Source organism: Petromyzon marinus, chromosome 29, assembly GCF_048934315.1.
Source record: "Petromyzon marinus isolate PM22_M1 ecotype Great Lakes invasive population chromosome 29, UKy_Petmar_22M1.pri1.0, whole genome shotgun sequence".
Taxonomy (NCBI): domain Eukaryota; kingdom Metazoa; phylum Chordata; class Hyperoartia; order Petromyzontiformes; family Petromyzontidae; genus Petromyzon; species Petromyzon marinus.
Window position 1 is genome coordinate 2,501,736 of NC_133695.1, and position 24,932 is coordinate 2,526,667.

The 24,932-nt window shown below is 45.0% G+C and overlaps 1 protein-coding gene across 2 annotated transcripts in view; it reads right to left on the reverse strand.

Annotated features, from left to right (window-relative positions):
• The window catches only part of LOC116947350 (neuronal PAS domain-containing protein 3-like), a 217,061-nt gene that overhangs the window by 98,004 nt on the left and 94,125 nt on the right, over window positions 1-24,932 (reverse strand). For both annotated transcript variants that reach the window (XM_032962983.2, XM_032962984.2), the window contains exon 2: window positions 13,703-13,947. In XM_032962983.2, coding sequence (XP_032818874.1) covers window positions 13,703-13,947 — 245 coding nt within the window. The remainder of the gene's footprint in view (window positions 1-13,702; window positions 13,948-24,932) is intronic.

The following is a 24,932-nucleotide window of genomic DNA, read 5'->3' on the forward strand; positions in this document are numbered from 1 at the left end:
GTAGGTTTATTTGAACAGTGAGAGACAGAATAACAACAACAAAATCCGGAAAAACGCATGTCAAAAATGTTATAAATTGATTTGCATTGTAATGAGGGAAATAAGTATTTGACCCCTCTGCAAAACATGACTTAGTACTTGGTGGCAAAACCCTTGTTGGCAATCACAGAGGTCAGACGTTTCTTGTAGTTGGCCACCAGGTTTGCACACATCTCAGGAGGGATTTTGTCCCACTCCTCTTTGCAGATCTTCTCCAAGTCATTAAGGTTTCGAGGCTGACGTTTGGCAACTCGAACCTTCAGCTCCCTCCACAGATTTTCTATGGGATTAAGGTCTGGAGACTGGCTAGGCCACTCCAGGACCTTAATGTGCTTCTTCTTGAGCCACTCCTTTGTTGCCTTGGCCGTGGGTTTTGGGTCATTGTCATGCTGGAATACCCATCCACAACCCAATTTCAATGCCCTGGCTGAGAGAAGGAGGTTCTCACCCAAGATTTTATGGTACATGGCCCCGTCCATCGTCCCTTTCATGCGGTGAAGTTGTCCTGTCCCCTTAGCAGAAAAACACCCCCAAAGCATAATGTTTCCACCTCCATGTTTGACGGTGGGGATGGTGTTCTTGGGGTCATAAGCAGCATTCCCCTCCTCCAAACACGGCGAGTTGAGTTGATGCCAAAGAGCTCCATTTTGGTCTCATCTGACCACAACACTTTCACCCAGTTGTCCTCTGAATCATTCAGATGTTCATTGGCAAACTTCAGACGGGCATGTATATGTGCTTTCTTGAGCAGGGGGACCTTGCGGGCGCTGCAGGATTTCAGTCCTACACGGCGTAGTGTGTTACCAATTGTTTTCTTGGTGACTATGGTCCCAGCAGCCTTGAGATCATTGACAAGATCCTCCCGTGTAGTTCTGGGCTGATTCCTCACCGTTCTCATGATCATTGCAACTCCACGAGGTGAGATCTTGCATGGAGCCCCAGGCCAAGGGAGATTGACAGTTCTTTTGTTTTTCTTCCATTTGCGAATAATCGCACCAACTGTTCTCACCTTCTCACCAAGCTGCTTGGCAATGGTCTTGTAGCCCATTCCAGCCTTGTGTAGGTCTACAATCTTGTCCCTGACATCCTTGGAGAGCTCTTTGGTCTTGGTCATGGTACAGAGTTTGGAATCTGATTGATTGATTGCTTCTGTAGACAGGTGCTTTTTATACAGGTAACAAGCTGAGATTAGGAGCACTCCCTTTAAGAGTGTGCTCCTAATCTCAGCTCGTTACCTGTATAAAAGACACCTGGGAGCCGGAAATCTTTCTGATTGAGAGGGGGTAAAATACTTATTTCCCTCATTAAAATGCAAATCAATTTATAACATTTTTGACATGCTTTTTTCTGGATTTGTGTTGTTGTTATTCTGTATCTCACTGTTCAAATAAACCTACTATTAAAATTATAGACTGATCATTTCTTTGTCAGTGGGCAAACGTACAAAATCAGCAGGGGATCAAATACTTTTTTCCCTCACTGTATAAGCATAGTATATGGCCATCCAACAAATGTATTAAAGTGATTGTGCACATGAATGTTGCTTTGCTTTTTACTCATATGTACGTATCTCGAAACGAACTCGGTAGATTGGTTGCCAAGCTCTTCAATCATCTTCTGGAGTTCAGCTCTATCGGTTGTAATAATGACGATGTTGTCAGCATATCTGTTATGGGTAATACTTTATCGATTTATGTTTGCGCCTTCTGTCCTCCAATCCAGAATTTTGGAAAACATCTCCTAATGTCCCTGTGAAAAGCCTTGGTGAGAGCGTAGCTGCTAGCCTGGCTCCTCTGCTGCTGTTCCGTCTTCATACAAGATTTTAATTACATTTACACCGCGTACATTATCTCCTCGCTCACGGCACGTGCAAGAAAAGCCATTTGCCAAGCATTGCTGCTTCGCTTTGAAAAATATTACATCTTACCTCGCTGACATTTTCTCGCGTTATTCGTAAAATGCACACTTCAAAATAATGCGTTTCATCATCTGTTGATGTTATTGCTGCAACAACAACAAAAACATTCCCTTCATTTTTTTTCTCTTTTCAATCCCTTTCAATCGTGTGTCGAATCTCCTCGGAGTCGTCTTTGTTGCGACGTGAAAGGGCCCAAGATGACTAATTCCGCACTCAAAGGTGTTCCCCTGGAAACCCAGAACCATTTGACTTGACCTCCGTCGTGCCGCCGGGAATGCGGTAAATAAAATTCCTTCCAACATGTTCGCAAAACGCCGCCCGTTACTCCTCTAAGAGAAGCTCAACATTCTCACGGCCGACCTTAGGCGGGTTCGACTTGCACCACCGATCGGGGATGGCAACTATTGTGAGCCGAGCGACTTAAAATAATTCTCCACCGGCACCCAACGGCAACTCTTTGCAGAGGAGGCTGCAGCTCGACAGCAGTGGAGTGAGCAAGCAAGCTGCAGAGAACCCTCCCCGAGGGTTCTTTGGCCTACTCTTTTCCGCTGGCCGGACATCTTGGAAGAGGTGGGAGTCCTCACGTTCACCCCAGCTTGCGTGACCTGCCGAATGACGAACTGTGGGTGTACTCTGTGATATCTTTGTTTATCATATCGAACTGCCGGATTCCGCACTGCAAGCCCATTGTGTGACGCTAACCATTACAAGCCGCTGTTCCATGTCGTTACTGCAGTACATGCCGAGCAAAAGGCTTCTTCCGTGAGCACTTGAGTCAGGAAATAGCGACCCTCCGCGCATATTTTCACACCTTGGCCTGACTCAATAACTGAGAGAAGAGTAAGGTTGGTGGGAGCGAGGGGGCGCGTAGCAAGGGGCAGCGGGAGGGGAAATTGGAGAGAACTCCCCCGGAGTACATGCACCACGTGGCATGTTCCAATTAATACCTCTCGCCTGCAGAAGCCACCTCAATCGCCGTTACCGTTCACCACAGGCAGGTGTGTGATTTTAATGGCAAATTGTTCTATCTTTTATCAGGGAATTTTGCTCCCAATCTCTTCCCTCTCGCCAGTACCCCCCCCCCAACCCAGAGCAACCCCCCACCCCCACACCCTCTATTACCACATACGCAAAAATTGGGCTGCATTGACACGGACAGTTATTGGAATATCAGTAGGGGGACAACGTTTCATTCTTTTAAAATGCATAGCATTCAGGCGAGGTGCTTTGACTTTGAATTTCAAGCCGGGACATCACAGTGGGCAAGAACGACGCGCCTGCGGTGTGTGGCAGAAGCAAACGGTTTTTTTTGCTTCTTATTCTCCTACCTTAAGCATTCGTCCACTTCGAGTTCGCCCCCCCCCCAATCCAATTTCATCTCAGCAGCGCGCTACTTTCGGCACGCAAAAAAACAGCCTCCCTTGCTTGTGACACTGCTTTAACATCAAAGGGAGACTGACTTGGGACTACCCACTGAAATAAACAGCCGAGAAACATCGGGATAACGTTATGCAATATTGAGCGTCGCTGTCATCCGTATGAATTAGTTCAACCCGTTTCGGGTTTACCGTGTGCGTCCTTCGTAGCCCGGAAGTAACCTTCGCTAGCAGCTTTCATGCCTGCCACCGTGTTCCCTCGTCCGTGATGCGATGTGTCACACTGCCCTTTTCCACTGGTCGCAAGCTACAATGCTACTCAAGCGTCCGCTACAATTCGCGGCAGAGTAGGAGTATCGCATTTACATTCGATATAGGGTCTTGATGTCAGAACCGCAGCGGGCTTGCGCCTGGTCAGGACCTAGTTTGAAGACTGCTTAAGGAATACAAGGTGTCGTGAAATTTGTCTACAAGGTAGCCAGCAGAGGACAGGAAAGCATTTTGATTTTTTAATTCATCTGTAGCAGGGTTTTTTTCTCACGATCCACTCGTATCCATGGGTTTTCTCTGGTTGCTCTGGTTTCCTTCCCACATACAAAAGACTCATCAATGGCATTATACGAATGTTGCGAGGTGTTCAAGCCATGAATGTTTGCTGAGATTTAAAAAAAAAAATCACAAAAGGTGGCTGGGGTTAATTTTAAAGATATCGCGTGATAAAACACGAACCAAAAATAACATTGCGCATCAACATTGCACTGCTGATTAAAAGATGTTCACGTGAACAATGTGCATTATGTAAAAAAATATTTAAAAAAACACACGACTTCATCGGAAGGGCTCCGATGTGTTTTGGGATCGCACTGAGCTCACATCGAAAAACCCACGTACTGTGTGCCCGCATGCAAATCTATTATTGTCCTAAAATGTTATATATTGCACATAATTCAGCCGTGATTGTCTGCCTCGCTGTATTGAACGCATTTAAATTATGGTATATTGACCGGTGAAGCTAGTTATCACGACCTTTTGCGATGGAAGTCAAAATGACGTGGCTCAATTCATTTTCTTGGGAAGGGCAAAAGTTCACTGCCCTGGGATATATCTGTGGCTGGGGATGGGAATGGGGCAGGCCGGTGGGGGTCGAAGGGGTGGAGGGTATGGGAGGGGCTGAGTGGGTACGAGCAAGCTGGGGGGGAGGGGAGGGGAGTATGGGTCACGGTGAGCGTATGCGGGGTTAGGCGTGATCGGGGAAATGGGTGGAGGCGGATGGGGTCAGGGGGTGAGCGAATCGGCTAACCATTGTTTGGAAGCACCGAGGGCCTTGGTGCAATACACGCGTCCCACTGCAAATCGATGGCAGACCCCGATCAATGGGAAGACGCAACATCAGCAGAGTTGCATCGACCCGCTGTGGGTTTTAGCAACCCTCAAGCCCCCTCTCTCGGCTGTGCATCCGTCGCGCAAAGCTGCCGCCACCGCCGTTGCCACGCATTACGCATCTGTCGCCGCCGTGAGGGCCCGATTGATAGTAAAGCTTCCCGACAAACCGACGATTCGGGCAGACGCGACGATGGGATTTCTATCGCGGTGCAGTCGCGGGGGATATTTTGTGAGGTGTGTGTGGGGGGGGCAGTCGTGGCGGCTTCAATCCGGCGCTAGCACCGCACACGTGCGGTGCTAGCTGTTGGGGCAACGTCGCGTTTGCGCCTGGCAGAGATTGGAAAATGAGCCATCTGTGTGGCTGTCTGGAACGGGGGCTCGTGAGTGTCTGATAGATGAAGGCAGCTTGAGGTGCTCGTAAAGAAAAAAGGAAATGAAAATGTACAACAAAAAAAAACAACTCTTATTTTTCACGTCTAATAAATTGAAACTCCAAATGCAGGAAGGCATTAACTTGTTTTTTGCCAATTGGCTCTTTTGTAACCTGCAGATAAATATATGCCGTGAGCTCTTATTCGAGAAGGCATTTATCATGCTGCAACCGGCAAACTGCAATTTTACCGCAAACGTCCAAAAGCATTTAAGTTAGCCTCGTTAAACTGCAATTGCAGAGCTGGGATTTTCTTCGTCGTTCACTTTAAAATATCAGTGAGATATATTAAAAAGCATCGCGAAAAACCGCTCTAAAAAGACAAAGCAACCTAATTTCCGTCGTAATTAAAACCTTCCCGCCAACGCATTTCCTCACTAATCTTCCCCGCAGCCCCTCACTTACCAAAAACCATAAGTAGGACGGCGAAAAAAATTGGCAACCGTGCTATTTGTGCTCCTGCATTATATGTTTTAGTTGCAAGCTGCAGCCAAGGGGTGATTTGAATTGCATTCGATTTCTGGGCGCATTTAGGGGACATTAAGCTGTGCATTGTTCCATCTGCTGTTAAGGAGCCCGTGACATTCCGTGCGAGAGCAAGGCCGTCCTATATTCCGCCAAAATGTAAAAGTTATAGAATCTTACTTTTTTTCTCTTTCTCTCTCTCCCAATTCACACGCGATTGGAATTCTGCACAGTTTTCAGATGCGCGGGACTACGAGTGTAAATGCAATGTATCTACAGAGTGCCTTTCTCATCGTCATCATCATTCTCATCGTCAGCCAACATTAGCAGTCCACCTAATGTTAACCTTCTTCGCTATTAATTTAAGCAATTCCAGATTTTCTTTTGCAAAAATGCTAAGTGTTTGTTGATGCTTCTCAAAGGTTACGTTTTTACCATCGGCAAAAATGCTACCAATGATCGTTTTCAAAATATTCTTTACTTATCATAACTATCATCGGTCACAATCAATCCACTAGCGGATGAAGGCCTCCACAATTTTACGCCATCTCTCGCGAACCTACGATGCAATCGTCCACCTCGAAAACCGCGCAAAAATCTGATTTCATAGCTCCATCTCCACGGTGGACGTTCCTCTCGGACGCGTTCCATTCCACAACTGCCACTGTGTTTCTCTTCTTGCCTGACAGGCATCGCCTTTTCAAGCGACGTGTCCTGCCTGAGCCCATTTGCATTTTCACAACAGTTTAAATTATGTACGTAATTTAACTGCATATGTCCTGTAATTCATGTGCTTCATTCACCGTCTCTAAATGTCATTCCCAGCATGAATCCACAAAAGTGTTACTTAATTTTTGTTAAACGCTATTTTGATGGTCACAATTCTATTACAGTAAAAACGCTAAAAGAGTAAAAAAAAAACACTTGAATAAAATGGCACTTTGAATCGTGGCATAACCACATGATTGAGAACTGATGTTTGCGGTCTCAGCCTGCTTACCAATTACTGCACATAAAATAAATTTGGTTCTGTTCCTAATTTGTCTCGATTCCAGCTCTGACAAAGAATATAACGGCTTCACCGCCATGCGACAAACCTCACTCGCGCACGTTGAGCGGGTGGGAAAGTGCTCCCTTCTCCTGGGCGGGGTCACGTGATGGGATCTCAGAGGTAGCTCTGGGAAATCTGCTCCCGCGGGCTCTTTTCTCAACACGAAGGGTTGTACCTTGCTCTGCGAGAGATCTCAGTGGATAATTTATCTCGTGACATGATGCCCATAGGACGATCGGGATGCAATTTATGGAAAGTATGACAACAACAACGAGGTGTTTACCTTTAATACCTGAACGCATGATTTACATTTGTTGTGGTATCTCAGATACCAATCGGTTGCAGTGGCTTTTCCAACGTTGCGATTGTCCACGATTGTTATTGCATTGTGCAACTCATTAAACAAAAAACAATGTCAACAGGGCATTTTGAAACAAGAGACATTTAAAAACGAAAAACCCACAATGAGTACCGATCCATTAATACCTCTCCGCAGGATGAAAGGCCTGCCCACGTGGTGCACCATCCCTCACGATCCTCCGATGGCACAATCCATCTAACTCCTACGCATGAGCTGATATCATCGCTTCATCTCTCCGCTGGGGTTGCCACCTGTCCTGGCTCTGCCAGGATCGTCCTCTCTTTGTGAGTAAGATTTCCGTCCCGGGAAATCTGTAAGTCTTCCAGGGACATTGGGGAGGCATTTTGCATACTAATACACCACTTAGGACACTGGGTCTACATGCAGTTCTTTTCGTGGTATTGTCAAATATGTTTCTTTTTATTCTTTCTATAATACGTCTCAATTTATTGTACCTGAGGGGTGGCAACACTAGTCTCCGCAATGGTCGGTCTCCTTTGGTATATATTCTGCACACGTAATCATGCACGTGTGTATGTTGAACTTCTTTCGCACCGTACGTAGCCAACGGTGCTCATCAGAGGTGCGGAAACCAAAGGAGGACATGTGATGTCCAATATTTTATTGTGGAGAGTGTGGCACAGTGGTTAGCGCACAGCACTGTGGACACGGCCACACTCGTTCAACTCCTGACCGTGGCTCACACCACACTGGCAAGTGATATCTCTAAACTGGTCCCAGACGCTTGACCAACCTGCACTAACCAAGCACGGTCCGGCAACCCCATGAATGTCACGGTGCCGGGAGGCCTTCATTCAGCAGTGGATTGACAAAAGACTGTAAATTATCGTTCGTATGATGGACATTTAATTTACTTTATATTCGTAACAGAAATGTCATGGTAAGTACTTTAGAATATATAAAGCAAATATAATCCATTTTTAAAATCTCTAATGAGAGAACACCCGTTTCACTCTACACCTTTGGGTGAAACCCATCCATTTCACGTGAAATAAAAACACACTCATTATAACAAAGGATTAAGGAAAAATCCCTTCCCCTCAAGACACTGGCAAGAAACAGAATCCTAATTGGAATATGGAAATTACAATACGCGCGTGCCCATACATTTTGATAAACTTGCTCTGACATTTATAATGTAGACTTTAAACAGGCATAGCAGGCCCACGCCAATGACCACAAATACAAGCATGCTATCCTTTCTGAATAAACTATTATTTTAATGCGCAATATGATCGAGGGACTGTGTTGTTGTCTTGGTGTGGTCTGGGACTGTTGTTGTTGTTGTTTTGCTGCCTTGCCCAAGCATTCATGTGGTGTTGGCAAATCGACAGGAATGTATGTACTTATGCAATGTGTACTTCTATACTTCATTTATTGGTATGTATTTGTGTATTCTTATCGACTTGCTTACCTTGTCTCTATCTTGCACTCCTGTCGTATTTTGTATTGGTTGTTGATGTGAGGTTAAAGGTCAATAGGCAAAGGCGCAGCCTTGCATGGGTCTCACTGAGAGGAACTTCAAGAGAGCCCCTCTACGGGGGTACTCTGGCCGACTCTTTCATACTACCTTGGAAAAGGTGGGATTTGCCCACACTTTACCCCACCACACGCAACTTGTTGACAATTGTCGCCTACTCCATTTGCACTGCCTGGCCAGATGGAGGCGGGTGGGGATAGATGAGCGATTGGTTTAAGAAGCTTGCACCGTTGGTCCAATTGCGTGATTAAAATGGAAAACGTATTCTTTCAAACTTTTAGTTGTTTCGACGGTAAAGCGTAAGTGATTTTCAACAGCGAATATAACAAGAGGAACTTGAATTGGGTTCATCACAGCTGCAAACTTGGCAGGACCTGCCTGAAAACAATGTCACAAGACTGCGTGAAGCTTCCCCCAGTAAAAGAGCGTAGTAGTAGTACTACAGTCATACTGTTGCGTAATTAAACCTTCCTTGACAGTAGATGATATCTTGACAACAAAACAACAACAGGGAAACAGCTGTTGTTCCTGCTCAAATGAGCAATGAGGCGGTGCTCATATCTCGTTTGCAGCTCTGAGTCAGTGGTGGAAATTCCTCATCCCTATGGCAGGGGAAAGTCTTTCCATAGGACAATCACTGTTGTCTTCCCTGCAAAGTGGTTCTTATTTTGTTGACCATGGAGGGATGATGGGCTGAGTCAACCCCCTTACCAGGATTTGAACTCATAACCTTCTGGGTGCAAGCTGCTTAACTCTTCTGCTGAGCCACCTGGCTGGATATTCTTGCCGGACACCCTGTGTGTACATATATATTCTAACTATATAATTATTGATTTCTCAAAATCACGTGAAAAAAATGTTATATTTGAATCGGACAAGTCATTATGTGGCTACTTAGAATAGGTTAGGTAATGTTTGTTTTACTCATGAACTCTCCCAAAATAAATGCTGCTTTGCCATTGCATTGGGAGGCTTTGATTAATTCGTTCGCCCCCATGTGCAGACAATCAAACTGCCTCGTCCGTAACACAGATGTAGAAAGATTAACAGCTCAGTTCAATGGGGTCAGCACATTTGCCCTGTCTAGAAAACACGTGATATCCAGCCCCAACGCAAGCATTTTATTAAAGTGGATAGGCAGAAAGGTTAAAATAATACTAAGATCTCCTGTGTGGCATACATAGCCTGTCGGGGCAAATGCCGTTCGTGAGCACCTATTAAGGTTGGGACAGCATACAAAGGAGTGGTGTAGCAAATCCCATGCCTGCTCACATTTGACTTCCCAACGCTGATTTTTTTTTCACACTGGGTCGGGCTGAATGCACCAAATACAGGCCCAGGACCAGTTCAGAAAGGACTCGCCCCAGATGTTAACAGAGGTCTGGAAATTGGTGTCACATTGGTAATGGGGTTTGATTGACCGGACTTCACTATACTGGAATCTAAATTCGAGTCTCTGGTTTTCGTAGTGCAGTGCACAAATCACCGGGCCACCGCAGAGTCAAAATTCACGCCCTCACTGCAAGACTTCCCACTATCCTAACCTCACATTTTAAGCTCTACAAACCCTCTTATCAATGATGCAATGTGGTCTGTCGCAGCAATAAGATCGTGTTACCTATGGGCTGAACACTTGAAGATGTATGGAGATGGGAAGAGAAGGAATCTAATCTTTAAATAAACATGAGTCCACGTATTAGTAAAATAGGCCATCAGTGCATCAGCCTTTAGGCTTTCCAGACCAATAATTTCAATCAGCATGTATTTAAGAAAGCAGATTCTTAGCCGGTTTCAACCTTTCTGGGTCTCATCAACAGCATCAGGCTCATTAAACGCGCGCTGCTGGATAACCGGATGTTATTCGCAAGATCGCTCCATGTAAATTTGTGAGCCTATTCAATGTAAGTAATAAAACAAAAAGCAATAGCGTACATTTGAAAGCAGGGGCCAGTTGGATAGATTGACATGTGGAGAGATTGGGCGCCAGCATGACCAAGGGGTTAAGGAGGGCAGACGCAGGCCGAGTGTTGAGACCTCCGTTATTCAGGCCCATTGAGGGCCAACTCTGTGCTCAGGGGTTGTTTTAAAGCGGTTCCTTCTTAATAGGGTTCATTTTAGAACACAAACCGCTATACTGTATGTGCATTTGGTAATATTTAATTAATTTGAAGCCATTAACATCATAACTCCAATTATAAAGGAATGAAGTACCCCGGTCTCTACAGCAGTTTGCGTGCTAATACATTGTTCAACATTTGCTCCACCACGATGCAATTGTTGCTGAACGTATGAAGACTCCTGGTGAATCAACACATTTACTGAGGGAAGGGAAAAAAAAACGATCCGTGCTTTGCAAAAGGGCAATCTGCCAGAGAAATGTAAGGCTGGATGAAGGTAGCATCACGGTTTAATGAATCGTCGATGCTCAATGAACAGGTCTGGTAATTGTTGGATGGCCTGTTTTTTGACCCGAGCAAGAATTTAGCTAATGATCCATTGTAGATGCGGGCGACGATGTGATTCATCTTGGTCTGATTGCAAAACACTTGCAGGGGACGGATTTCTCTCGAAACTATTTTCTTAAATATACATTTGGCCAATATAAAATAAAAATAGATACGAAATTTGTTCTCTCTGTCCAAAAATGTGGGATAAAGGTGCGCACGTTGAGCAGCACATTGTTAAAATCTTCTACCCTTAAATAATGAAGTACATTTACATGTCACATTCTTGTCAACCCCAGCTGTACAGTGATGCAACGAGGACTCTGAATGTTCACAGCGGATAGGGCCAGGTAACGTCTTAACACCGGACCAGATGGCGGCCTCAATGTTTCCCCTGACGATCAGAGAGTTTGCATGCATTTCCATCCTGATAAAGTGTGAGTGAAACATCTTTGTTCATTAACACTGCCACCGGGATCATCTGTTCCTTTTCACATATTTTCCAGCCTCTGTTTTTTTCTCTTTCCAGGCCAAACCAAGGGCACATTCTGGACTAGCAATACCTGTAACCAGGGCCGGATTAAGTTTTAGGGGAGCCTGGGGCTGTTTTTTTTGCTTTTGGGGATCTTCTTTGAATATTTAATGCATTCCATTTACTCTTTTTCCGTCACCTATGGCTGATGTCAAACGCTCCATTATTAACTTTATATTTTCAAAATTTCGGTTCTAGTCTTTAAATGTGGGTTTAATCAACAAATGACCTATAAGATTTATCGCAGTGCTACAGTATTGCATTTTCAACCATTGTAAAATAGAAAACAATTTCAACTCGTGCAGTGTCTCAGTGCAACAGCATCGTAAGATGCTTGACATATGATGTATAAAGGATAACACAGGTTAAAAGGATCTTAGTGAAATATCAATAAAAACAAAAAACATCAGTTTGGAAATCAAGGACATCATTATAAAGATGTGATAGTAAAAATACAGAAACGAAAACTCCCAAAATGTCTACCAAAACTGCCAAGGCTCATCTTGATATTATAAAAGAGTTAATGTATTTTTTTGGAGAACTCTAAAATTATGAGGCCCTAAGCTGCAGTCTGTGACCAGCCCTGGCTGCGACCACAAAAAGCATAAGCCATACAGATATTGTGCACCCCACAATTAAAGGTGCATGGCTCTGGAGCTTCCTAAAATATAAACCATTTGCACGATATATATTCTTGGTTCTTTCGGTAAAGTCATGTAGAAGGGAAACAATAAAATAATAAAATATAAAACAATAAAATTCTCACGACGTTTCGACTGCAACACAAGCAATCATGACTTTACCGAAAGAACCAAGTATATGAATCCCTGCAGTCACGAAAGCTTTAAATCAAAACACTGAACGATATGTTTTTGACTCTCATATCACTGCGCCAAGACCTACAAAGTGTAAACAGAGAAATATCTAAATCCCCCCCACCCTCCCTAAAAATCCAATGGAACCTTATAGCTTGGAATAACCCAAATATATTCAAGACTGAGACATGTGGCCCCGCAGAACAAACAGTAATCTAATACGTCACACCCACAATTAAGAATATAAGTAGACTCGGGCAGGCAATGGCAAGAGAAAGGTTGAGACTCAATGACAAAAGCAGTTATCCATTGGCGGTCAGGAGATGGAAAGCATATGGGGGGTGGGGGGGGCCAATAAGCAAACCTTATGATAAAATCAGGGGACAGAAGGATAAGACAGATGACAGATACAGGAGATTCAATAAAGTGGAAGGAGCTTAAAAAGGCTTCAACCAGTAAGGGCAAAAAACACTGAAGGGGATGATGATGATGACACCGATAGTAATGCTCATGAAGATTGTAACAATGCATCAATTCGTCTATTAAAATCGAGTCTGACACTCAAGACACACGAATCTTTCTGCATATTAACTATTTTCAGTTTGTTTGCTGTAATTATTTCACATGACCCTTGCAGTCACTCGAGGTGCTACGACACACAATGTAAAAAAAAACACAGAATTTACTCATGGCCTCCGAATTGTGACGATTTTATACAACGTAAGATTAGAAACTGAAAAAGCAAACATCTGGGTTGGCTGGGTGGCTCAGAGGTCAGAGCACTGGGCTGGCACCACTGATGTCATAGGGATGAATCCCGGTTTCAGCCACCAATAATTAAACCAACTTCTCAAGTGTAGGGAATTGATGGTCTCTGCCCAGTCATCAATGCAACAAAAACATAATCATATAATTAGATTTGTCACTTTCGTTGCCTAAATTCCAGCTCTGAGAATAAAATATAAATGACTGAACATTTCTGTCTGTAGCAGGTTGGGAAAGTGCTACTCCTGGTATGGGGACAAGAGTGTCACTTGATGATGTTTGAAAATAAATCCTGCAGACCAGCTCTCTAACAACACAGGGTGAAGCACTGCTCTCAAAGAGTTCCGACATCACACCGATACCGCATTGTCATCATCATGAGCCGGAGTTAATCTGCCGCTGGATGAAAGCTTCTTTAAGCTGATACCAAACGCAGTAAAATATCTTGTTAAATTGTCTACCACGCAAACCCTCCCCCACGCCCCGCTTAAAACCCCACAAAACTCCAGAAGAATTACAGACGGAAACAAACCACCCATGGCAACATCAAACACCACAATCCGAGCCGTACCACCACGACCGACCGAGCCGTGACAGGCCAAGCACGCTCCGGCACTCTCACCTTTGACCGAAGTGTTGGGCGGCGGGGATTCGCAGGCGTCGAGCCAGGGAGGGTCGCCCAGCTCGGCGAAGTCTCGCATGCGAAGATAGCTGATGGAGAGGCGCACGATGGAGGCTTTGTCCAGCTGGCTCGTGATGGCGCCTGGCAGCGGCAGCAGCTTGGCCAGCTCGTAGAACTCAAAGTTCTCCTTGCCGCGTCGCGACCGCGCCGCGTCGCGCGACTTCTCCTTGCGCAACGCTTGCAGCCTGCACTCCCACCCCCCCGGACATTAGCGGTGGGTTGATGGGGATGGGGTGATGGGGATGGGTGGATGGAGATGGAGTGATGGGATGATTGGGTGATGGGGATGGATGGATGGGGATGGGGTGGTGGGATGATGGGGATGGGTGGATGGGAAAAGGGTGATGGGTGGATGGAGATACGATTTTTTGTGATTTGTGGATGGGGTTAGAGTGCATGGGGATAGGGTGGATGGAAATGGGTGGATGGGGATATGGTGATGGGGATGGAGTTATGGGGATGGGTGGATGGAGATCGATGTATGGGGATGTGTGGATGGGGATTTGTGGATGGAGATGGAGTACATGGGGATAGGGTGGATGGGTGAATAGAGATGGGTGGATGGGAGGATGGGGATGGGTGGATGGGAATAGGGTGATGAGAATGTGTGGATGGGCATGGGTTGATGAGCATGGGTGGGTGGGAATGGGTTTAGTGGGAAAGCAAGAGAAGGAAACATGCCAGTGGAAATAAAATTACACGGCTTGTATTACAGCATTGTCCTTGGAGCCAAGTCAATGCTGGCTATTGAGATGTAAGGTTCGCATGTAATTATATTTTTTCAAGGGAGAACCATGAACAACATAGTTATTCAAACAATAAAAATACACCATGGGTCTAATTTCTACTAATGTCAAATCCTAGTTGTGCAATATTTGCAAAGACAGCAGCGGCGTTTGGGTGTTGAAAGAAAAGCTTAATTTTCTCTAAACTAGGCAAAATGGGCTGACTCTCCCCAAACTAGTAGCCAGGCCCATTGCCATTTACTCTGAAGCTTAATGGAGGCCTATTAATTCCATGCAGCCCTGCTCCGCAACTACACACTGACATCACCGCGCCAGTGCAGTAGGCACCGCTGGCTGCAGTGAGCTCTGCAATTGGTTAAAGGGAAGACACATGATGTGCAGGGATGTCGCCTTTTGCCATGGACAATCTCAGATATTGGCAACACACACAGAGCACATGAGTCGGTCACGAGCACTCGTTACGCCTAATCATTTCTATGGGCAGTTCGAATCGAGAGAAACGCAAGCAATTCACCTCCCACAACCTCCCATTGTACTTGTCCTTCCCCGTATCTCCGATTATCACGGTTGGCTACATACGGTGCGAAAGAAGTTAAACATACACATATATAAATAACATAATCACTTAAGCAATTCCAGTTCTCTCTTGCAAAATCCCAAGTGCTCTTTAATCCTTCTCAAAGGTTACATTTTGCACACATCTCCTTCATGAATACAAAATTAAATACACAAGCCACAATGCGACTGTGGCCATGCAACCAAAACTATGGACCATATAGTAAACCACTGAAGTGTGCACTCCTTTAATTTGATAGAGGAACAGCAAAACTACACCAAATCAAACTCCTGAAGACCTTACGTCGTGGATAGCAAACATCGACATTGGCATTTCGCTCCCAAATATATTGCCATCATAATCAATCATATAATAGAAAGGTTACATTTTACCACAGGCAAAAAAAAAAGTTTAGATATTTACAGATAATCATCATCAGCCATGATCAATGGACTTTTTAAACAATGTACTTATTTAAATACATGTGTTTAGAGTATGTGGCTGCTATTAATTTCCACGGGCCAACCCACTTTGTTTAGCTATCATTTGTGGCTGGTCACTTCTGAGAAAGAGCTACTTAGCTCAATGGGCCTTACCTTGGAAAAAAATGTTAATGGTTTAATTTATACGTGAAGTACTCCCCAAGCCACGAGAGAAGTAGTCGATGGTAATTTCAAACGATTCATCGATGTAAATAAACTTAACCGACTCAATGCCCCAGCTCTAACAGTAACAAGGTTTTTAAATGAAATATCACAGCAACGATTACATTTACCAAATATGAAAATTCCGATAGACATGCTGTACTTTTTTTATTACATGTAAATCAGTTGAAAAGCTGTTTCTAACGGACAGACCTTATCAATTTGACGACAATGAGCGTACGCAACTCACCGCAAAGTGACTTATCCAATTAACAAGTGCCAATTGTGTACAATCGCCGTTTTGACGGTGGGCATCTATTTCTTTTTTGCTCTTCATCCAAAGACCAAACGCCGCGGTTGACTCCGCCGTTGGGCTGTCTGGCGTGTTAGCCGCACGCCCCTAAGCCAGGCAGACAAAGTACGGTAATGACTTTGCGGCGGGCGGCAGGGCACAGATGTTTCGCTGCCAGAAGTCCTTAATCACGTCGGCGCATGCCGCACAGCCATCGGGAGCAGCGATCTTTCGACGGAAGACTCAGCCGAGCACACGGAAGCAGCGACGCAAGCAACGTTTGAAAGAGCGTTAAAAATGGTTTCGTAAAAAAATATATATATAGATATAGCGATAACCCACGCTGTGCTCTTTTTGCCGGGCAAGGGACAAGGCGATTGACACATCCACCGACGAAAGCGCGCTCACGATCAAGTCGCATTACGTAGACACGGCTTGGGAGTGCGTGTAAAATGTTGCGCTGCATTTGGAGGCAATTACCAAGCGGAAGCAAATAAGAAATGTATTCGTGCTGAAACTCGCTGCATAATATTTCGAAACCTGAATGCGCAATGCAAGCTGGTGTTAGCAAAAAGTTATTTACTTCACCAATCGGTTAAAACATTTTCAATTATTCAAACGTGCCTGTGAAGGTGGACAACGCCAGGCAGAGAGCCACCTTCCCGGTAATGTAATCGCCTTGGCACTTTGATAATACACATTAATTATAATTTAACGCAAAAAAAAACATCCTGCCGCTACAAGGCGAAGGGGGTGAAAAAAAATAAGGCAGGCGACGGCGCTCGGAAACACCGGGAGCATCAATTACAGGGCCCAATTCCAGCCGTGGCTGAACAAGCCCCATCTGCTACTGTCCGCAAAACTCCGCTATCAAGCGCGTATTATCAGCCGTCTTAATTATGCCACGCTGCCTTGAATGAGCGAAATGGATTCCCTGAGCAAGGGAGCAGAAGTTAATTAAATCTTTGCAGTCTGTCACGGTTTAAGATGGTTTAAATCGCGCCTTATCTCCGCCGAATCGTAATTTATTTATTTTGGTCGTGGGCGGCCGTGCGTGCGAGCCTCGCTCTTGCTTCTGCTGTGCCAGCCAACTGAGCAAATGCCCAATGTTGAAAAATGCCCCCGTCCCCGCTGAGTTTCACGCGTGCACATGTTCAGAGCGTGCGCATTCGTTTAAAGGCGGGCAATCTTCTTCGAGAATGCTATTTTTTTATCTTCGGAATCGGTGACTTCTAGTCAAACAACGCTTGAAAAGTGATGGGGGTTTTATTTTTTCGAGGGGGGGGATGAGGTGTGCTTTGGCCTCCAAATGCCACTCAGGTATTGTCGATTGCTCATTTTTCATCCGCGCGTCTGCCCTTCAGTTAGGAGCACAAGGGGGCCCTCCCTCTGCGCCACGACCACCTGCCCAAAATTCAGCGATACGCTCGCATTAAGCCAAACCACCGTAACACGATATTATTCTTGAACCCGTGCACGTGAGGAGCGTGGTTTCGTGACAAAACAAAACAAAAACCCTAACGCGCTGTTTGAACGACATAATGGATTGTAAGGGCCATGCGCTGCAACAGCACGCCACGTTATTTCGCAAAACGTTTCAAGAAACACGATTTTTTTCCTTCTCCCAGTCGAACGGGCATTTAATCCGCGCGTGCATTTGCTTGCTTAATAAACCTAGCCGCTCGCGCACGTGGGATTAACTGTGTGTGGGCGCACGTTACCGATTCGGGCAAGAGAGTTTGTTCGAAACGTACGGGCGAGCGGGCGAGCGAGCGAGCGAGTTAGCAAGCGCGCGCGTGCGCGTGGGCTCACGGGCGTGTTTGCACATTCCCAGGGAGAGCCGGATAACAAATTACAGCTGTTATGGGGCAACTCAAGCGCTGCGGTGGCGTCTGCTGCCACTGGAACACGTTCGCGACACTCAGCTCGCGGGGGGCGAGTGGTGTTTGGCAGCGAAGGGTTTCGTGGTAAGCGCACACTTCCTAGCACAGCGCCTTACCGCCGCAGTAAGCTACAGGCAGGTGAGTTACAGCGGGGGGTAAAAACAACGTCCCTCGACCTCGGCGCTCAGACATTTACATCCTTTCCCAGTGCCTAGGGCACACGTGGCATATTAAAAGCCTGGCTATCTCTCCGCAGCTTCCCTCCTGCCTCGCATCATTCAAGATCGTTCAATTTGCACCAATGCCGGGAAGCTCGCGTGCCGTCAATTCTACGCAAACTTTTAGATTTTTCTTTTTAAAGGAAAAAAAAAAGTTGCATAATGTATAGTTTTTTTATATATAGAGCGGATCACGAAGATAACGCGCATCCGGATGTATTTTTCCGAGTCCCACCGGTGCTCGACGAACAACAGTCTTAAGCTGTTGGAACAACGAGGAAAATCCCCGGAGAACGAAAAAAAGGAAAGATATAGAAGACGAATAAAAAGCGGGACATGTTTCAGAGCTCACCGGTCCCGAATTGCAGTTTAAATAATAATGAGCCCTAGGCCGGCGTTCTTTGTGGATCGGCTTGCGGGGATTTTTGTCAGCTATTTTATTGGAGAGCGGAACTTTTTTTAAAAAATTCTAAGCCGATAAAAGTGCAGTAAAAAGAATAAGTTTTGTAAGGCCCTTGGGCATTACAATTGTTTTACAAAACCCACCATAAAAACTGCAGCAGCGTGGAAACACAACGATCCAAGCCAAGGCTTTAAAAAAGTCCGGCATGCATGAAAACAAAACGTACGCTGTGGTTTATAAACTACGATGAGGCGGGATCAGTGGTGCAGCGGTTAGCGCAATGCGCTATGAAACTGGTGGCCCTGAGTTTTGATTTAAAGCTTCCGTGACTGCAGGGATTCATATTAATGATTCTTTCGGTAAAGTCACGTAGAAGGGAAACAATAAATAATGAAAAAATATATATATAAAACAATAAAATTCTCACGACGTTTCGACTGCAACACAAGCAATCATGATCAGGTGTTGTGGTTTTCACACCTGATGATGATTGTTGTGGTTTTCACACCCGATGATGATTGCTGGTGTTGCAGTCGAAACGTCGTGAGCATTTTATTGTTTAATATTTTTTTCTATTGTTTCCCTTCTACGTGATTTTACCGAAAGAACCAGGAATATGGTGGCCCTGAGTTTGATTCCCGCTCAGGACAAACAGACACCAGTGGTGAGCGATATCTGAACTGTGGGTACCCCACCCAGCATCCCACAAGCCGACCATGACCAACATGATGAAGTATGGTCAAACGACCCCCATGACCTACGCAGCGTGGGGAGGCCTTCATCCATCAGTGGACTGGCAAAAGGCTGTAGATTATTACGAAATTACGGAAATTATTCTTAATCAAAATATACCCCACTTGGTGCAACGCTATTGCTTGAAATGTATCATTTGACAAACAGCCCCCAACCTAAAACAAATCTACGATGTGGGCCATGACGGAGCAAGGGTCTGCCCTCATTAAACAGTCTCACTTGCCTGATCCTTGGAGGGCTGTACATCCTGGGAAATGGAGACTTTACTCATATCTCCTAGGTGCATAAGACGGCGTCTCAGGATCGATATTTCCCCCCCTTAATGTCTAACAACCTATTTGGAAGCCCCACTTCGGTTCCGTATACGTGATTTTAATTCATACCACATACCCATCGTCTCTCTTGCTTTTGCTTCACCCCCCCCACCCTTCAACAGCGACTCATGCCCCCATGAACAAAGGGTGAGGGGTAATGGTGAAGCCTTGCAGTGTGTTGCTTACTCCACGGCTCCTGGACTATGGTCACAACCAGGGGATTGTTTTTGTGTTGGCTAACCGCTCCGTGCTGGTCACACATCTTGGAAGAGGCTAAGTACCCAAACTTCACCCCACCGCACACTAACTGCCAAGTCGTGGCCCGAGAGCCGTCCGTTGTGAGCACACCCTGCCGTGGACTAGGGAGGTGAGCGCCTTGACGGAGCAGAGGCAAATCTCAAGCCGTGCACCGAGGATATTAAACCCTTCGCTGAAACCAAATGAGACTCCAGCCCACACGTCTGGCCTAGTTTGGTCTACGACCCTCTCAAGACCTATCTGAGCTTCATGACTCGTATCCACCGGAGCGCACTTAAAATAAATTGGTCGGATTCGCAAGATGCTTAAACCGGGAGAAACGTGAGATCTCTGTTCTCCAGCAGGTTGTTAGACGTTTCGCTCCGCGTACTGGGAAGTCCTTCGGGAACGAAACACCGCACACTGCAATCCGAAAATACATCAGAGCGTACTGTGCAAACACCGACACAGTCCAATAATGATTACAATCTCTACCCGATTAAAAATGACCGTGGTTATTTTCATTAAAAAAATGCAACGAAACATAGAAAAGCTTGTTAATGACCCTGTCTCCATTCTCATTTAACGATCGACAAGTCGGTTCCGTGAAAACTTCCTCTAAGATTTGGAAGCAATTGGTCACCAGTGGGTTGAAGAATCCGAAGTTTAGAGCTGGCATACCCAGTGCTGGGGACCACTAGGGTACAACCCCCTCTCTGAGATTCCTTTAAACACCCCGACAGTTTCAAAACATAAAAAAAACATACGCATCTCTGCTTCCCCACTGGCAGACTTAACAGGTGCATTTCATGCTGAAACATATATCCCCCGTGGATTTCTGTGGATGACAGGAAGCAACTATCAGCTCCACAAACATGAAAGCTGTAGTTAACACCCCCTCCCCCACTCCCTCACTCTTGAAATCGCCTGTTTGGAGCTCTGCACAGCATTGTCACCCTCCAATTCAGACGCTGGCTGATATTCTAGTCCAGGGGAGGGCAGCCTACGGCTCCGGAGCCGCGTGAGGCTCTTTATGAACTAATTCATGACGTTATCTATTAAGGACCACCACCGTCACGTGTTAACGTGCGTTGCGGCCCTTCTTGTCATTTTGGTATCCGACTCCTGCCCTAGACCAGCGGTTCCCAAACAGCGGTCAGCAGTCCACATTGGTGGGAGGCAAAGCTGGGGGACGTGGTCTACGGAGCTGTTGCAGGTTCTGCTGTTCAGAATAGTTTGAAAACCACTTATTTTTTTGCGTGTCGTGGTGTGTGGAAAAGTGTTGAACATTCACAGTGGTCTGCCGGTCAAGAGACGTTAGGAACCACTGTCCTAGATCGCTCTGCTAATAATAAAGGCATTGCTTTCATCATCGCTGCCGGAGGCCTCCGTCTCTCGAATTCACAACCTGGCACGGCTGTGGATACCTGCTCGAGTTATGACGAGGGTTGCCACCTCGGAGGTACAAAACACTTCGGCATATCATCGCAAGAATAATACCGCAAGAGGGCAGAACTACGTGTGAATGTAATTTATTGAATGGCGTATTGTAACGCGACTGACAACAACCAGGACTTTTAATATCCGGGAAGAATTACAGATTTCCCAGGATAACATCTGCCTCAATAGGAGGATGTCCTGGGAAAACCAGGAAAAGGTGGCAACCGCCATTCTCCAACCGATTTTCGTTATTAAACTCGGAATATAAATGATACGCCAAGGCTGTGGCTTTGTGTCTTGGAACGCAGCTACCCTCACGGTAATTCGCGGGGACAAATCGAGCTCCATTAGAGGCAAAGCCTTCGGTGAGTAATACGCAAATCCCCATCAACTCAATTTCTATCGCACAACGCTAAGGGAACATTTAATGGCACGTGATTATTCTGATGAGTGAAAGGTTTTTTTGGACAGAGTGGAGTCGAAATGTATTTTCTCCACCACGCAGCTTATGGGGGGCCAGGCGGGGGGCGGGGGCGGGGTGGGAGAACATTTTATTTGTACGCAATAACTAATGTATTTACTACATGCGACTGCCTCGGTTTGCACTAATGGGATTTAGCTCTCCTCGGTTTGGGTTATCCAGGGGCAACTCTGTAGAGCTTGGCCTCCACTCTCTCTACCGCTATTCGCCATCTCAATTGAACCGTCGGCGATAGCAATTTGTGATAGGGAAGACGCTCGATTGGTTGCACCGAAACGCATTTACAGGCAGAAATGTATCCATACGCGTGAAAATATTCTCTTCATCATTTTCAGAAGCAGACAAATACACCCACCGCCCCATTGTCACTTATTTGGATGTTTGGCCACAATTCATGGTGATATATTTAATCCCATTAAGTCAGACATCCTCCCCTTACTTCCTTCATTACCCAAAGTTGACCCACGTATACACCCATTAATACTGAGATGGACAGACAGGAGTACGTGTCACCAGTAATGTAGAATAGCCGTATGGAAGTAACATTCACGAAGGGCTTCTGTAAAATGACGAATGTTTTTAATCAGTGGGATTCTCCCCCAAATCACTCTCATAAGCAGAGCGAACGTTTTTAAACGGCGATACTCCCCAAGCTGTTGGCTGTGAAAATTATATTTCTAGAATCCCTGACCATTTATGAAAACAAGTAATTTCATAGTTGTCATCTTTTATGTGGCAGCATAAACTCCCTGGAATTAAGCCAAACATCAATTGTGGACTCACTCCAAACACTGCTAGGGACTGGCATTACCGGATCCATTACATGCTGATGATATGAAAGGATTTTTGTTTAACTGACCACTCATCCATGTATACCTTATTGCTCGCCTGGGTGAATGCGAGTGGTTAAATCGGGCACCACGGTGGTGAGATGTTAACCCTCTCGCCTGGCATAGAGGTGGTTGTGGGTTCGATCACAACCCTGATGCCTGCATATTTCGAGGTCGCACGTTCTCTCCGTGGCAGCATGGAATTTTCTCCGAGTCCTCCGGTTTTTACCTCCACATTTAGAATAAACTGTTTTTTTAGAGTATTTGGCTGCTATAAATGTCTACGTCACAAGCCACTTTGTTGAGCTATCATTTGTGGCGGTCAGGTCGCTTCTGAAAAATAACTCTATAGCTAGGAGGGGCCTTACCTGGTAAAATAAAAAAAAATGTTGTAGTAAAGTTTTGAAAACACTCCCCCCCCCACGACCCTCCTCACTCGCCCTCCCTACCCCTCTCGTGTTTAATAAAGAACGACCAACCCCTGCAAAATTCCAAGAACAGATTCTATAATTCAAGACGTGTACGTTCTGTAATTTCCGACAGTACGTTTAGTATTATCGGTGTGCACCATGCGTTAGAAAACGTGAATAAAGAAAACCAAGGATGGAAATATGAGGAATTTCATGGAAACTTGCATTTCAAGTATTTTGCTACTGTAAACTTCCACGTTATAGGCCACTTCACTGGGGTATCATTTGTGGCCAGGTCGCTTCTGAAAAATATATATAGCTCGGTAGGCCATACCTGGTAAAATAAAATAAAATGTTTTAGTTTAGTTTAATGAGGGATTTAACTGGAACCATGTAGAGGGAGGTAGACATTTCCACTGTTTTGTGATCTCCTCAATCAACACGATCAGATGTCTTCCTCTCAGAAGCATATGTATATTTATTATTTATTTTATTATTTAATAAATATACATATTTATTTTCAGTTTTCTCAAAATCAAGAAAGTAATTTTCTCCTACCCGTCACCTGATCTATCAAACACCCTCCTTCCTCCACAATTGGGAAAAAAAATTCTCAGGCAATAACAATAATCATACAAACTCAATAGCTTGTTTTTTCATTTCAATTACAAAAAACAATTGCAGAATGCAGTGAGATCCTATCCCATCCCAATTTATAACAGGACTAGTCAGGTATATTTAAGACCTTTTCGTGAAATCAAATCTGCTACACTCACTGAGGATACGAGTTTAAATGGTTCTCTAGAGCATATCACACAATGGTAATTAACATCACTCTCCTTCGGTAAACCTGTGCTTCATTACGTACTCGCAAAACAAGACAGAGACATATTAGCACATGCTTTGGTCATGTCCAGATGTAACAAAAAATAACACAATGTCGTGATTCACCATTGTAATCAATCTTGTGCAACCTCAATTACTCGATCAAGAGAAATGTTTCACTAACCTCGCATCCAATACAATTCGGACAAAATCCAGCTGACGTTGTTGTAGCTCTTATTGTACCACAGTGCATCTCTTCACCTTAGAGCCATCGAGGGATCGTGATTGGTTGGAGGACCGTCAACTTTGCCCTTGAGGTGCCATGATTATGAGACGTTCACGACCTCGCCAGCGTGGATTCTTCTCCAGGCCCTCCGGATTTTCCCTCCAAATTTAGAAACATGCATTTAGAGTTTCTGACTGCTATCAATTTCCACACGATAAGCCAGTGGGCATTATCTGGTAAAATAAAAAAAAATACAATGCTTCAGTTTAATTTGAGGACAAGGGCTAGGAAACGTGGGCTTTATTGTTAAAGAACGATTTCTGGATTTCAAAGTCGGGAGAGGAAGGAATACCAGACCCTAACTATTCAATAAATCACACTCCAGTTATACACATGTCAATGTCTTATCCACTCACTGACCTTTACATCGCAGTTTTCTAGAGGTAATGTCAAACAATATTTTGAATGTATACTGTCTTGTTTGCTCTGCGTGGTTTCGCAAGTTATTGATTATATGATGTTCTTGTTCATGATGACCTTCGCACAATTGCTCTTGCCGTGACTCACCTACTTACACGCATACCTGTTCTTGCGTGAGTTTAAACCTTCAACAAATACAAGTTAGAAAAAAAGGCCTTGGAAGGATCACGACAAACCTGACACTGCACACGTGGCTCGGCAAGATGTACAACTCCGCTGCGCCAAACACTCTGGGCTCTGTCATTCAGGAAAAGTGAGACTCTGTGGACTCCTCCGTTTAATAACCTTGCAGCGTGGAATGAAAGTGAAGACGCGGTTGAAAGTCTTGCTATTGTATAGCGTAATGCCTGTAAATTTGTAACCACTTTTTTTGGGCAGTAGAAATACAAAGACTCTTTACTTCTCTGAGTTGACAATGTGTTTGTTACGTAA